At 42.4% G+C, this 14,300-nt stretch overlaps 1 protein-coding gene across 2 annotated transcripts in view; it reads right to left on the reverse strand.

Moving 5' to 3' along the window:
• Window positions 1–12,490, reverse strand: part of neurl1ab (neuralized E3 ubiquitin protein ligase 1Ab) — a 29,863-nt gene extending 17,373 nt beyond the window's left edge. Inside the window, exons 1-4 of one of the 2 annotated variants that reach the window (XM_047603769.1) lie at window positions 12,212–12,490; window positions 6,536–6,777; window positions 5,933–6,091; window positions 4,906–5,227 (exon numbers count right to left, since the gene is read on the reverse strand). In XM_047603769.1, the coding sequence (XP_047459725.1) occupies window positions 4,906–5,227; window positions 5,933–6,091; window positions 6,536–6,777; window positions 12,212–12,245 (757 nt within the window). In that variant the 5' untranslated portion in view covers window positions 12,246–12,490. The remainder of the gene's footprint in view (window positions 1–4,905; window positions 5,228–5,932; window positions 6,092–6,535; window positions 6,778–12,211) is intronic. The other variant, XM_047603770.1, reaches the window with a different exon arrangement.
• Window positions 12,491–14,300: the final 1,810 nt, after the last annotated feature.

The raw sequence follows: 14,300 nt of genomic DNA on the forward strand, positions 1-14,300 counted from the left end.
TGGCAATGGATGAGGTGTGTTCCCTTTTCTATTTAAAGTTTCCCTTTTCCTGGTTGCTTTTAATTAGTAGGAGAGTAATTTATGTTGACGAATGTTGATCACTGATCCAAAAAAGCTGTCAGCGGTTGTGTCATCTCTCCATGATAGTCAATCTGATCAGCAAGCGGCACGAGCTTAATGAGTACAATATTTAACGGGAATCCATCCGCTATTTGTAGAGACACTAAATCACATGGTGTCACCGTAGAAAAGGTCGGGAAATCATCAAAGGAAACTGCATATGTCTAAATCAAGCATGTTGAGATAGACTGACATAAAGACAGTGCCGTCCACAGAACCATGCTTTTAACATGGTTAAAAATCTACTCTATGCTAGTGGTCTTAAAAAGATTCTCTGTCCCATGAGGTGGAAGTGTTACTGATGTCCCTCAGGATGTTATTAAGCATGAAATGCATACAGCAGTAGGTTTTCCCCTCAGTGATGCTCTACAGGCCCAATGCACCGCAATCCTGTGTACAGAAATGATTGATGTCAACACCTTCCTCTTAATCACCTGAGAGGTACACAGCCTCTTGACAGTTTGGCAGCCATTTTGAATTCTTCTCTAATGACTGGAGAGACAGGTTGCAGATGATGCTAGCTGACGCCGGCCTCACGGATCACTACCATTCTGTCAGTGATTAAGTGACTCATCTACCTCTAGTAAACAAACCCCCAGTAGAGCATCTTGCATCCATCAAAAGATGCCTTTGAAATGCTAGGCTTATCTAACTTGGAAGAAATCCATCATACCTGCGCGAAACGGAGGATGCTGTGTGGTCTCTCGGGATTTGTCCCATAAACAAACACATTCTGTTAAGAATGCAGACATACACGTGCAAAGGGAGAACTCTAATTCCCCATTTTTTGACTGCAGTCAAAAAAACGGTATACCGTCCCCATATGTGTTTCGCTACTGGGAAATGAAACTGAAAACCCTGAAAAACAAAGTTGTTTGTGACCTGCTTTTTGGAGCATCTGTGACAAACAACTTGATAAAAGAGAAGTTAAAAAAAGAAAATCAACCCTTAAAACTTCAGCTGTATCCAAGATGTATCTAATGCCAGGTGTGTCACTAACGCTGCTTAGAGAAATACAGTACATGGAGACATTTGGGAAAGCACAGTTGAAAAATGGAGCTTTGAAAACATGTTACGTTGCTTGAGACATGCTGTACACTTGAGGAAACCTTTTGTCAGTCCCTCTAAGGGCTAAAGTGTCTCAGCGTCCTACCACCGCACATCCTCAAGAACACAGTCCGTTCTCTATAAAAGCCAAGCAAGGCACTTTAGTCTTTATTGATAGCTGCGTGAATAGGACAAGTGTGGTGATGTAACAGATCTTTCTTAAATTGCATGGGCAGCATTGTTGGTCTGGACAAACCCTGAGGCTCAGTTTGATTTCAGCAGATTAATTTAGCTTCCTCTCTTACGCAACACCATCTCAGCTTTCAAGCAGTCTCACTGATCTCGGGATCACCTTTGACTTCCTGCATGGGTGGCTAGCTACTGAACTGCGCTCCCTTGATAACAGCCTAGAGAGGAAACAACTCTGCACTTGAAAAGATCCTTAAACATCAGAATAAGGCCTGATAGCAGTGTAACTGTTTGGCAGTAGTCTGCATTGAGAGACACCAGTGAAAAAAGTGATGATGGATAGCAGCTTTGACGAATGCCTTAATACAACATGTAAGGTTGTAAAACATCAAACAGAGGCAATGGTATGAGAATCCTGTGGAGCATGTGTTTGATGTGGATAATCCACAGGCTAAAAAAAGCAACAAACTCTTGACTGTAGCCCTGGATAGTAGGTCACAGCTACTGAATTTATTTGGAAAAAATATACAACTACATCATGACTTCAGAATGAATTTGGAAAACTTTTTTTTCCTGGAAATAATTAGCCTGGAGAGCAAAATAATCAAAGCACCACATCATATTATGACAATAGTAATGATGCGTCTTAGAGGTCTATACTCAGGTGGCACTTTGCGGCATCACTTTGACAGTTACGCTGATGTGTCCTGACATGCGAGCTGGGACATTTTCATAATTCAACCGTGCGATATTGAAGACAACTTATCCTGTGAAGGATGAGATCAGATACAGTCATGCCTGCAACAGGCATCTTAAAATAAAAGAAAGCGAAGGCCGGCTGCGTCAAATGGGAAATGAGGTCATAACACAAGAGTGGCTCAGCTCACAGAAACAGTTGAATGTTGTGGGAAAGTGGGGATCTGAATCACTATTCATATATTTTCTCAACCTGAGAACAAAGGGGAAATCACAGAGAAAACAAAAAGGCAGGTCAAAGCAGCCAAAGCAGCAAAAAGTCCCTAGATCTTGGTCCCTAGGCTGAAACCTATTTTCCACCGGTCATTATACACTTTTGGTAAATGTCCACATGATTCAAAACAAACTGTATTTCTAAATCATAAAGCAAACCTGGAAGGTGACTTCACCAATTTTGCACATAAAAGTGTGTTTACTGGTTTTGAGAAGTACTCATGCATTCGGGAAAAGGGCAACGTAACCATCTGGTGGACGTGAGGGACCTCTGAAATATATTCTTAATTCCCTCGAGTGGATGTCACTGGAATTAGTGTTGGTTGCACCTCGTCTTATCCAGATGCCTAGCAGCTCGAGGCTACATTTAGCTGGCAAAGCATACTCAGATCAGCCAGGAACTGCAGTGACTTTACTACAACTGTAAATGCCAAAATCAGTGGAAAACCCTTTTAAAAAGCTCCCATCGGAGCCACAGAAGACTCTTGATGATAAGTACATTGATCTACCTGTGCAAACTGGCAGAGTGCCCCTTTAATAAACTTAAAACTCTTGAAACACATTATCCCACTGACTGAGCAGTGCTTATTACCTTTTTTTCTGCCTTATATTTTTACTGTCTTTCACATTTATCTCTAAAGCCAAATCAAGGTCAGCTAACCAAGCCATTCTCCACACTCCACAGAGCCTATTCACAGCTCCATGCTCCATTTGTCTCCTGTAAAAAAAAAGTAAGAATATCTATAATATCCACCTGGGTAGATTGTGTGATAATAAGCTCACGACAGGTGAAATCTGACTCGGTTTATCAGCTGATGTAGAATTAATTTCAGACCATTGTAAGCATCATTAAGAATCAAAATGCACCCTTCTGTTAAAAGAAAATATGTGCCAGTTCACAACACCAGACTTTGATGTGTCCGCCCATATTTCAGACACTAAGTGTTTGCTGAACTGCAGCCAACTCCTAAAACAATACCGGGGCCTTTGAGATACACCATGCTCTCGAGTAGTGACGCTCTCAGGCTATAGAGGAAAGCTGATAGCCAAGTGATCCTTCAGCTGACAGAGGGCCGAGGCTTTTCGGTTTAAGCCATCGATGTGGGGATAAAAATGATCGATGTGGGAAAACCAGAGTAGAAACAGTGGGATTTAGGGCCGTCGGCCTCATTCACAGGCAAAGATTGCATAAAGTACAACAATGCATTCCAGAAAATCCTGGTTTAAATTGTACAATGGAACATTTCTGTGCGTATACCATAGCAATGGGGGGGAAACATGACACCCAAAGTCAAATTCATACTTGGATTCAAAGAGTGAGACATTCCCCTGGAAGAGACATGTAATTACCTGACATCATCCCTCCTCTTGTCTGTCCTCTTGGGATGACCAACACACCGCTCTTGTTCTTTGACAAGGGCTATGTGCTGGTCAGCACCATGAGGCCAGTGAACCCCAGATAGTCGCACTCTGGCGCTGGATACCAAGCAGCCCATCACAAGATAGCACACTTCTCACTGTCAACCACACCGCAAGAAATGAGGTTAAATGGCACTATCTACACAATATGGGAGCCTCTTCTATTTTTATTAACGGTGCTGACAGCCCCTATTCTTTAGAGAGAGGCGGCGCAATTCTTGGAAATGGTTATAAATAAGTCCTGAGGCATCCACAAGGATTCCAGTTCATCTACTTTGCATAGTTTTGTATTGTTTTCAAGAACTAGAGACAACTATTTATGGGCATGATGTGTATCATAAATGCATGTTAATCCAAGTCCAAACATACTTCAGGCGGTTCAGTTTGGTGAAACTGCTGTTAATAATTGGGAAGGACCTGCTTCTAATTTCTTTGATGTAATGACCCTTTAAACAGCACAGAGGACTTGTTCGAATGGATTTCAGACATTTTGAAATTCTCCCTTCAGGGAAATTTCTTTGATACTAACAACCGTGGTAACTATACAATCTAGCTTATCTCCCACCATCTTTTTCCACTGAGCGATTTGGTCGGTGTGGGAAAACTAGTGCAGCTGTAAGTAACATCACCTTTTAATCACTCACACTGAAAAACACCAGATACAGAATGGTTTCCAGGCAAAAAGACAAAGAGTTTACAGCCTTGCCACTGGCTTTGTGAGGTTGTACTTAGGAACAAAGGTGCGGTGAGCTTAATTCTAGCTGATATACCATACAATGTTATAATGGTTAGCATCGTAGCTTAGCATATTTCACACATTCACGCGATCTAAACTGCGCGTAAAGCACATCTGGAACCCATTGAAACATTTTGGGGATGGTACATTTTTACATGATTATAATTATAACAAACATTTAGGGTCAAAGGAATTAGGATTAATCTTCTGCAGACAATCAATGTCTGCCACTAATTTCATGGATATCCATCTAATTAATCTTGAGATGTTTTGATCTGGACTGATCTCGCAAACGGACACTGAATCCCAAGGGGCAGATTGCTAGCATGAAAGAAATCAGTCAAGAAAGAAAAGAAAGCTAAACATTAGAGCGCCATTCAAAATCAACATTTCTCAAAATGACAGACTCCCAACACAGGACTCACCAAGCAGCTGGACCCCCCTGGTTAGGCCATAGACGTCTATGAGAGCCCACAGAGGTTCAGAGACATGTACCCCACTGAAGAACAGCATGGGGCTGGAGTCGTTGATTCGGTAGAACACCCGGCCCTTCTTGTCCACCCAGAAAGAGATGACGTTTCCCTCGTTGGAGAGCTCCTCTGGCAGAGCTTTAGCCCAGAAGCCGCTCTGGGAGACCAGGTCGGGGCACGCATACTTGGGCAAGGTGTCTGGATTGATCCTTGACGGGTCTTTAGATGTAAAACCAAGACGCAGAGCACCGCTCCAGCAGCACTGCTTCTTAGTGATCTGTTGAGTACATATTTTTAAAATGAAGAATGATCAATGCACCAGCTCTTTACTGATCTTTACATTGTCTCTTTGTTACATTAACTACAAGATGAACAAAATTAGCCCAATTTCAACTGCAAAGAAATTCTCTAGAGGTGGCATGATGTTAACATCACCTGCACGGTTTAGTGATTAATTTACCCCGTCTGGAACTTGTACGTGGGTAATTTTTCACACCTTGGTTGTATTCATTTTTCACACTTAATAATTACAGCCTCAATCATCTACTGACATACTCTGTCTCCAGTCCGGATTGATAGAAGGTGTAATTGATAATCAACACCATAGTATTTTAGCATGCAATCAGGTTCTAATTAGAAATATAAAGCTAGTGAGAATGCCAAGAGGTTTGAGGGATTTTGGTCATAAACCAGTTCTTCAGACGGATGAAAAATGTGATCCGATGATGGCAGCAGATGAAACATTAAGGGATATGTTTCATCCTGAGGCTTTCAACGTCTGGCAATCCCAATGGCAATCCATCCAAAAGTTGCTGCGATATTTCAGTCTGGAACAACAGACAGAACAACATTCCCATCCACAGAGCGAAACCTCTATCCGTCCTAAAAACAACAATGTCTGTGTCAAGCGCACTAAGACTGGTTACCTTGGTATGTTTATCACCTGCAAACGATTTTTGTCTTGTTTCGAGCCCCTATTTACCTTGCATTTGCTGCGCAAGATAACAGTATTCCTCACATGGCAGTGCTTGCCCTGCTCTCTCGCTTTTGAGACACAGATGGCCTGATAGGTGAAGTGGAAACTCGTTCTAAGCTGCTGCTGCTCTGGCCCACACAAGAGCAGAGAATCAAAACAGGAGAGCTAAGAAGGGGGATGAAGTGTGGGAGACAGGGAGTGAGAAGAAAAATAAAAACATACTGACAGAATGAGTGGGAGAGGCAGAGAAAAAAGGGCTTTTTATCACAGTCATAATTTGTGTCTTCTTGACAGTACATGCTAATATTGCAAACTAGATTATTAACTGCATTACACTTCAAAAAAGTGGTGCAAAGTATAGTTTTGCAGTGTGTTGTTGTTGTTTTTGTTAAAGAAATGATGGAAGCCAATACAAAGACTAAAACTTACACTTTAATGATCCACAAGTGAAATTGATTGGTTATAGTAATGAGCTGTTACACAGCTGGATAGATCCAGTCCTGTACTGGGGCAATATTTAAACCAGGCATTTTTAGTCTTCAGAATGTTGGGATTTTCCCCACTGCGTATATTTTGCATTCTGTAGTCCCAAAATAGCGTACTATTTACCTTCAGTCGAACTTGCTCATACACAGCGATAGGCCTGTTGCTGAAGGTTATGGCATTGCAGAAGCTGGCTTGTCTCTTGACGGTCCTCTGGGACATGTCCATGACGATCTGCGAACCCTTGGTGCTGGGGTGGAATAGCAGGGGGAAGGATGACAAACTTCCACATGGCTGAATGGGCAGGCAGCGCTTGGGCTTGTGGTGGCATCGGTGGGATGTTGCTGGAAATGGCCCGTTCAGAGAATCTATGTGGAGATTAGTTGAGGAGCAACTTCAGTTTACAGTAAAATACACACATTTTAGATTTCAATTAGACTGTGGGTACTACAGCAGATTTTAAAGAAAACACAGACAACTTGAGGTTCCTGTCAGATGTAGTTTTCTCATCCAACGTCCAACTTGGTAGAAAACGCAATTCAATGTTTCTTGTTTTTTGTTGAGGCAGCACAGCAAAACCACGCACCTACTGTAGACGTGAACACTGTGCAAGGTAAATTACATGCAAAATGTCCTCTTGGCTAAAAAACAACAACCCAAAGACAGAATTGCTCCCTTGTTACATAATTAAGGAGAACAATGCAGCTGTGAGAGGTTCATGCAAAACGGTCTAATTTTCAGTAAAATGGTCATTTCCGGTAACACCAGTTCCTTTTTGTTATTCTACATCTTGCCAGATTTTAAACCAATTTGCGATTAGCTTGTGTTTAATTTCTCTCTGTGCTGGAACACATTTGTATAATGATAAGTGAAAGTTGTAAAAGAAGCAGGAGGAGGACGTTGGGGAGAAAAAAAAAGGTACAACAACAAGAAAATGACCTTCGGGATCTTACATGAGTTCCTGATGTGTGTACGTTCGGCTCTCCAGTAATAGCAAAGACTGGCTGTTAACATGTCATGGCTCATGTTTTAATGAGTGCACATCAATCACAATTTTAAGGCCTCAGAGTCACGTACACATCATAGACGGGTATACGCTACCTGCCTGATCTGAATGACAGAAAAAAAAAAAAAGAAAATTGTAAGCACTGCTGCAAAATGCACTCCATGTACTGTGGTTTCTTGGTCAGAGGAAATGGCAAATTGAGGCCCACAGGTACACGGTGAGTCACGGTACGCACCACAGCTTTTAGACTTTTTCCCATGTGAAAATGTGAATGACTGTTGCAGTGAAACATCATTTGGGGGGTTTTAGACTGATAAAGGATTTGCTCAAAGTCATCATGAGCCCGATTTCACCCTCACTCCCTTTCCTTTCGATCCAACTCTCCCAACTCTTGTTTCCACATTCCTCTTCAAACCGCAACACCAAGGTCACTGTGGTTTAGTGGAGGAGGTGTTTTCTCACAGACTTTGGGCTCTCATTAAATGTAAGGCAGGGTTTCATTTATTTTTTTTTATGTGACTAATAACATACATAGATGTCATCCAGTCATGAGATTTGAAACAGTCTGGTTCGTCCCTGCCGTCACATATAAATCTGCCGAGAACGGAAGCCAAGCAAATAATTTAAGCCTAATTAACACTTCTTCATACTTGTGAACTGGTTTTATTTTAACACCTAAAAAGGAGCTGCTTGTGTTTGTCTGAGTGTATGAGCTACTGCTGAGAGGCGACTATTCCTGCTTTCTCTTCATTGACCTTGGAGGGTCAAGAGGTTTAATGCACCCTGGAGACAAATCAGTTAAGGCTGTCAGGATTGGAAACGAGGGATCACGTGACGCATGTGGCCAAGATTATTACAACAGTACAGAAAGAGGTAAGAGAAGCGAACGGAGAGACGGCCGACGCAAAAGGAGGTTAAACTTTATAGGCTAAAAAGGCAAACACTGATGTTCTGAACTGGGCACATATTTCTGACTTTCCCTTTCGAATCACAATCGGAGAAGCTCTGCCAAGTGTTCTGGGCTCAGTGCAGTGTATTTGTTAAGCTCCTCGCATGCTCTTGTCGTCGCAGAACAATGTGGAATTGTGCTCTGTGCACAACAAAGGTCTTAAATGAAGTCATAACAAATCCTTCAACCATATTGCATCCATGATGTCACGTCAGACGTGATGTCTTCGAGAAAACAATACAGGGCTGTATTGTACTCTATCAGTGACCAGTGAATAGAGTGTTTCCTGTGAAGCCTGAAAGCAGAAGCAACACCTCACAGGCTTCTGCAGACAGCATTGTCATTTTACTGCCTTAGCGTCGAACAACAACAATATTTAGGATTTAAAAACTTTAATTGTCATTGCACACAAGTCACAATGAAATTTTGTTTGGCAGCAACAGTTTGAAGTCACCTACAACACATTTCACTATTTCAGATGCCATTTGAACCAAGGTTGGGTTAACGTTCCTTCAGCAGCCTTTTCACAGCTTGAATCTGTGGTGTGGACCGTCATGACTCTGAGTCTACCAGAGGGGAGGCTGCTGATCAGGGAGCGTCCTGGGTGAGTGGGGTCCCTACGGATCTTCGTGGCTCATCAGAGGAGACGGCTCCAGCGGATCTTGTCCAGATGTGGAAGTGGGGGGCCTACAACCCGCTCGGACGTCCTGATGACCTGCTGCAGCTGTTCTTTGGCGTGCATCCGTAGGCTAGTGCGCTCTCTGTGGTGCAGCGGTAACAGTTTTTCAGGAGAGGTGGAGCGAGTTTGTTCTTCCTTGGCGTTCTCAGAAAAAAAAAAGAGATGTTTGTGGGCCTTTTTAATAACGTGGGTGGTGTTCACAGTCCAGCCCAAGTCCTCTGAGATGTGCAGACCGAGAAACTTGAAGTCTGTGACCCGCTCCACCACCTCTCTGTTGATGCTCAGACCTGCGTTGTCCTCAACTTCCTGAAATCAATGATGATTTCTCTGGTCTTTCTGGTATCGAGGTTGGGGTGGTTGTCACTGCACCTTTCATTCTCACTATATCGATGCTACTGCCGCTGCAATTCCTCTACTTTTTTTTTTCAGGAGATACTTTATTTCTGTGCCCCAGGCATCTTAGGGTGACTTTGGGGGACTTTCTAAGTTATGAAAGTCAAATAAGTAAATAAAACAATATAAAAAAAATACCACTTTTGATTCACTGTAAATGACAGCTTGCTAGAGCAAAAAGTGCTGGTGATACACGAGCTGTTGAAGTGTGTTTAAAAAGTCATGCAACCTGACAGAGACGCCAGGGTAAACAGTGCCGCCATGATGGAAAAGAGGTGCCATGTCAAACGTCGAATGAGCAACTTAAGGAAGGATAATGTTACTTAATGCACCGCGGCGCACAATGTGACTGCCTTTTTGGCCATTAATTGGAAAGGACAAAGACAGACAATGAGCGGCCCTGGCCAGTGTCACCTGGCCTCCTACGCTCCTCTGTGTTTCATCCCGAGGCTCGGCCTCGCTAAGGAACCTCAACCGCAGCCCTAATGTGGTGTGACGTTAGTAGCTCTGTGGCCCTCTCTCACAAGACAAACACTCAAAGGCATCCTAAAGAGCCAGAGGGCATGTGTATGCTCTCAGCTTTTGCAAACATGTCATAGCTTGTGTGGATTCAATAAGAGGTTAACAAATGTTGTTTTAAGTTTTAAAACATTTTCCCACAAGAGACAGCGCAGCGACCGAGGCCTCCCCGGTGAACCGTTGTCTTTACAGTCACTATTGTGTTACATTCTATAATACCGGAATGACAAAGTTTATCCTGCACACAGTGGTGACTGCTTTTATCTGTTCAAAATATAGTTTTATTTCTTCACGTTAGGTGATGTTATGGCTTTGTTTCACAGAAGAAACTGAAGAAGCAGAGATTACTTTAACTGCAAGCAGGTGTGCTTGAGTGTGTCTACGCTCTGTGTTGTAATGTAATATGGTGTAAAGTCTGGGGTGGCTTGGTCATTTGGTCGAGAAAATAATAAAAACATCTAATCACTACTTCACACAGCCTCTTTAATTGTCTTGAGTTGTCTAACTAATAGTCTAAAGATGGGACTAATATTCACATTTGAGGAGCCGGAACCCAAGATTTTGTGCATCGATTTCCTGATTATGAAAAGAGTACTGTAATTTACGGCTGACCTACTTGTCAGTTAGCACCGCCACTGCTCTGACAATAATAATCCCGAATGCTGTTTGTTCTACAGGTACATTCTTTTCTACGGGTACTTTCCAACAACACAAGTCAAAACTGAAACTCATCGCACTGAATGCGAAAACAAAGGCTAATCATCTCGTCTCGATCCAATCTCTGCTCTGGGATGATCATTAAAAACTTTAAAAGCTTTCAACACCCAAGACTAATCATCTTGATATACGCTTCAACCTCTTTGCCAACGTTGCACAATGTCATTAATCCAGTCGTGCAGGTTTACCAAATTGGGAGAAGTGAGAGCTGAATGTTTCATGAGGCCCCGGAGCTCGACGGGGGCCCTGCGACATGACGGGGATTATACATGTTTACATTTTCGGGGCCCTGACTGAGCTCCTGTCAGGGGGCCAAGAATTTCTCGCAGCGCCCTTGTCTGCACCTGTATCGTTATTTCACACCAGTGACCCCTAGCAGTGAAAGGGGAAAAGTGACTTTATGAACTGGCTCACGTCCATTTGTCCATCTGGAAGAGGAGACGTTTGAATGGCCGCGTGATGTATATCAGTTAACATCGCCGCAATAACTCGAAATGAAAACGTAACTGAGGGCGAACGTCATCGAAACCCAACACGGCCAACAAAAAAACCCAATGAAACACTACAATTAGAATCATTACAGCCTAAATTATCATTACTGCAGCCATTATAAACTGATTTATCTGATGATCATCTGTCTTAATTAATCAAATAGTTTTTCCAACAAAAAGTTTAAAAGCCCAAAGTTAATCGGTGTAACGTTTCTGAACCAGAGAAAAGAAGCAAGTCTTGAGTCTCTACCTCAAGAAATATGCAAATACTTATCAACGTTTATAGTGGAAGTTTAAATTAAACCATGGAATTGGCAATAATGAGCGAAGCACACTTCTTATCACAATCACCTCAAACTTATTCATGAGGATGAGCACATTTCATTTCATCAGTATCAGAGATACATTTTATTATATATGCATGTAAGGTGTATTAACCACGGCAGGACAGTACGTTTAAACAGCTAGACAATATGTTATTTCATTCAAACTTAAAATAAGTTTAAAAAGAAAAGAAAATCGAACTTTAAATTGTTTTACCAGAGTATTAAACAGTGGTCCAGAAAACACAAATTATATGAAATGGATTTCATGCATCTGTGACAATTAGATAATAATCATCACTGTTTTATTTTCAGTTATGAGGCATAGAAATGTTGAACTTACGCCAATAGTCTAAAAACAAAAAAACACAATTAATTACAAGCCTGGTGAGAAAAGTTTGTCCTGTTTGCTTTCTTTTAACCTTAACTTAGGCTTCAAGAAGAAGAACTACTTGCATATCTGCAGTTTATTTCGTTAAAGAGTGTTATCACGCTTTAAAATCGTATTTCCATTTTATTCTAAGCCAGTCGTGACTTATAAACGGTGCTCAAACTTAGCCAAAGCTTTCCCTTGTCATTTATTTTAGGTTTACGTGAACGCCCCCAGGTTTCGTGCACGCCGGCAGCACAAGCACGATTAGTTCGTCTATTATATCATCTCCAGATTTATTCGGTATAAAAGAACCGACACAGTCTCCTTTACCCGCGATGACAGATGTCCTTACCGTACAAGGTATTTCTGGTGATCTGACCTCCCATGGCTGGATGCAAGGTGCGTTCTCCTCCTCTCTAACTACCAGCTGGATCCACGGTGTTCAGCTGCGCGTCCTCAGCGGCGACATTATGCGCACACGACGCCGATCATTTACACACATACAAAAAAAAAAGTCCCGACAGTGTTTTAGCGTCAGGTTGTGTCCGTCCCAAGCCTCATCGACACTAAGTAGCAGGCAGCAGCCGACAAGATCCTGTGCGCAGGCGGCTCTCTCCAGCCCTCGCAGTGATCACGCTGAAATTAACATAAAAGGTGCTAGTGGAGGTGGGGCTGTCTTTGGTGACGCTGCAGTCACCAAACAGAGGACTTCAAGAGTAGCTGCTGTCAGTATCATTACTGTAGACACTTAAATGTCTCTTATTGCCCCGTTCATTTAATAACATTAGCCCATGTTTTTTCTTTCACTTGAGTTTAACGTCTGTATAATTTGGATCAGCTCCCCATTTGCTGCTGAAGCATAGTCTATATAAATTATATGGTGTTTTTCCACCTCACCTGTTGCCTGCCTGTTTGCTTCCCCAGCCACGCCTTCACCTCTTTTATAAAATGAAACTAAAATGTACGCGATCAGCCACAACATTAAAACCAGTGACGGGAGAAGTACATAACATTGACCATCCTGTGACAATTTAATCTTCTGTTGGGAAACTTTTAGACATGACTTTTGTGTGAATGTAACCACCTAGACCAGAGCAGGCACCATCACCCCATAGCAATGACACTCCTTGGTGGCAGCAGCCATCCCCATCAGGATGGACCCATGCCTATCCTGTGATAAGTGAGAACTGTGTTGGAGACGCAATGGAAACAATATTAGAAAGGTGGTCATAATGTTATGCCTGATCGGTGTAAAGTAGGTAGCTAGACTTGCTAGGCTTTGTTGAAGATGTTTCCCATTCATCCAAGTAGCTTCTTCAGGACAACATTACAGTTGGGGGTTTTACAATTTTATTAGGAACAATATTCGGAACATCAGCTTATTAGGAACTGATGTTCCTAATAAAAACCTAATCTCCCCACATGGTCTCAGTTGGATGAGTGGAGGATTTTTTGGATAAATCAAAGACTTCGATCTTCTTGCACCAGTTTATATTCAAGACAAAACCCGCCTGAATTAATGGAAAGTAAAATAAAACTGGAGGAAAGTAATCCAACCACAGCATCTGATTTTTATACTTATTTTGGGCGAAAACCCACTGAAACTCAAGGACCCACGTAGAGAAGATTAATGAAATTGACCACCATAATAAAGAGATGTCACACAGCGGGGCTTCCAACATCAGGTTAAGGGGTTTGTTTGTTTATGCTCATTGGATGCCAGCATCTTCACTCATCGCTGTGGTGTTTCAGGATTTACTTGGCAGTTTGTATGAAGATGAATGCTGACACGTTATTATGGGTCTTGGCAGCAGAGTTGCCACTATGACCAGACAGAGACACCACTGGCTTCAGGCTTGATGTAAGACTGATGCTGAGAAACAACAAGGATATTCAGTTAATTAACTTCAGCTGCCATTTCAGAAATGTTGATTATTGGTCTTTGTGGTTTGTACCGCACCCTGACACAAAAATATGCAAAAATTACATTTTGTGCCCATAAGCAAGTCTCAATCAGAACTGCTTTTCCAATGTTTAAACTCCAGCATGGAAATAAATGGAGGGTGTTTTTCCTCAGAGAAAGATGTCCTTCCCCCATCCCCCCCCCCCCCTTAAAAGTAAATAACTTGTTGAACACTTGTCTCTGAAGTGTCTGAATTCTGAGGTTCGGGTTGGCATCATGGCCCCTGCTCCCCAGCGGGCACCTCTCAAGAGCTGCCTTGACGCTTTACCATTCACATAACTCGTATCAGCGGCCAGGCCTGTGAGACCCGGCGCTGGCTTGGTAGCATGAGCTATATTCTTGCGTTGTTTATACAAACTGATTGCGGTTAACTCGGCTGTCTGTAAGCAATTTGCAGCAGGGGTAAAGCCATATGACTGGAGCTTTTTCATGCAGCATTTCACGGAGCGATTTTCTGTGAAAAGTGGTCAGACTCATT

The sequence above is a fragment of the Mugil cephalus genome, chromosome 13 (assembly GCF_022458985.1).
Source record: "Mugil cephalus isolate CIBA_MC_2020 chromosome 13, CIBA_Mcephalus_1.1, whole genome shotgun sequence".
In the NCBI taxonomy this organism is placed as follows: Eukaryota; Metazoa; Chordata; class Actinopteri; order Mugiliformes; family Mugilidae; genus Mugil; species Mugil cephalus.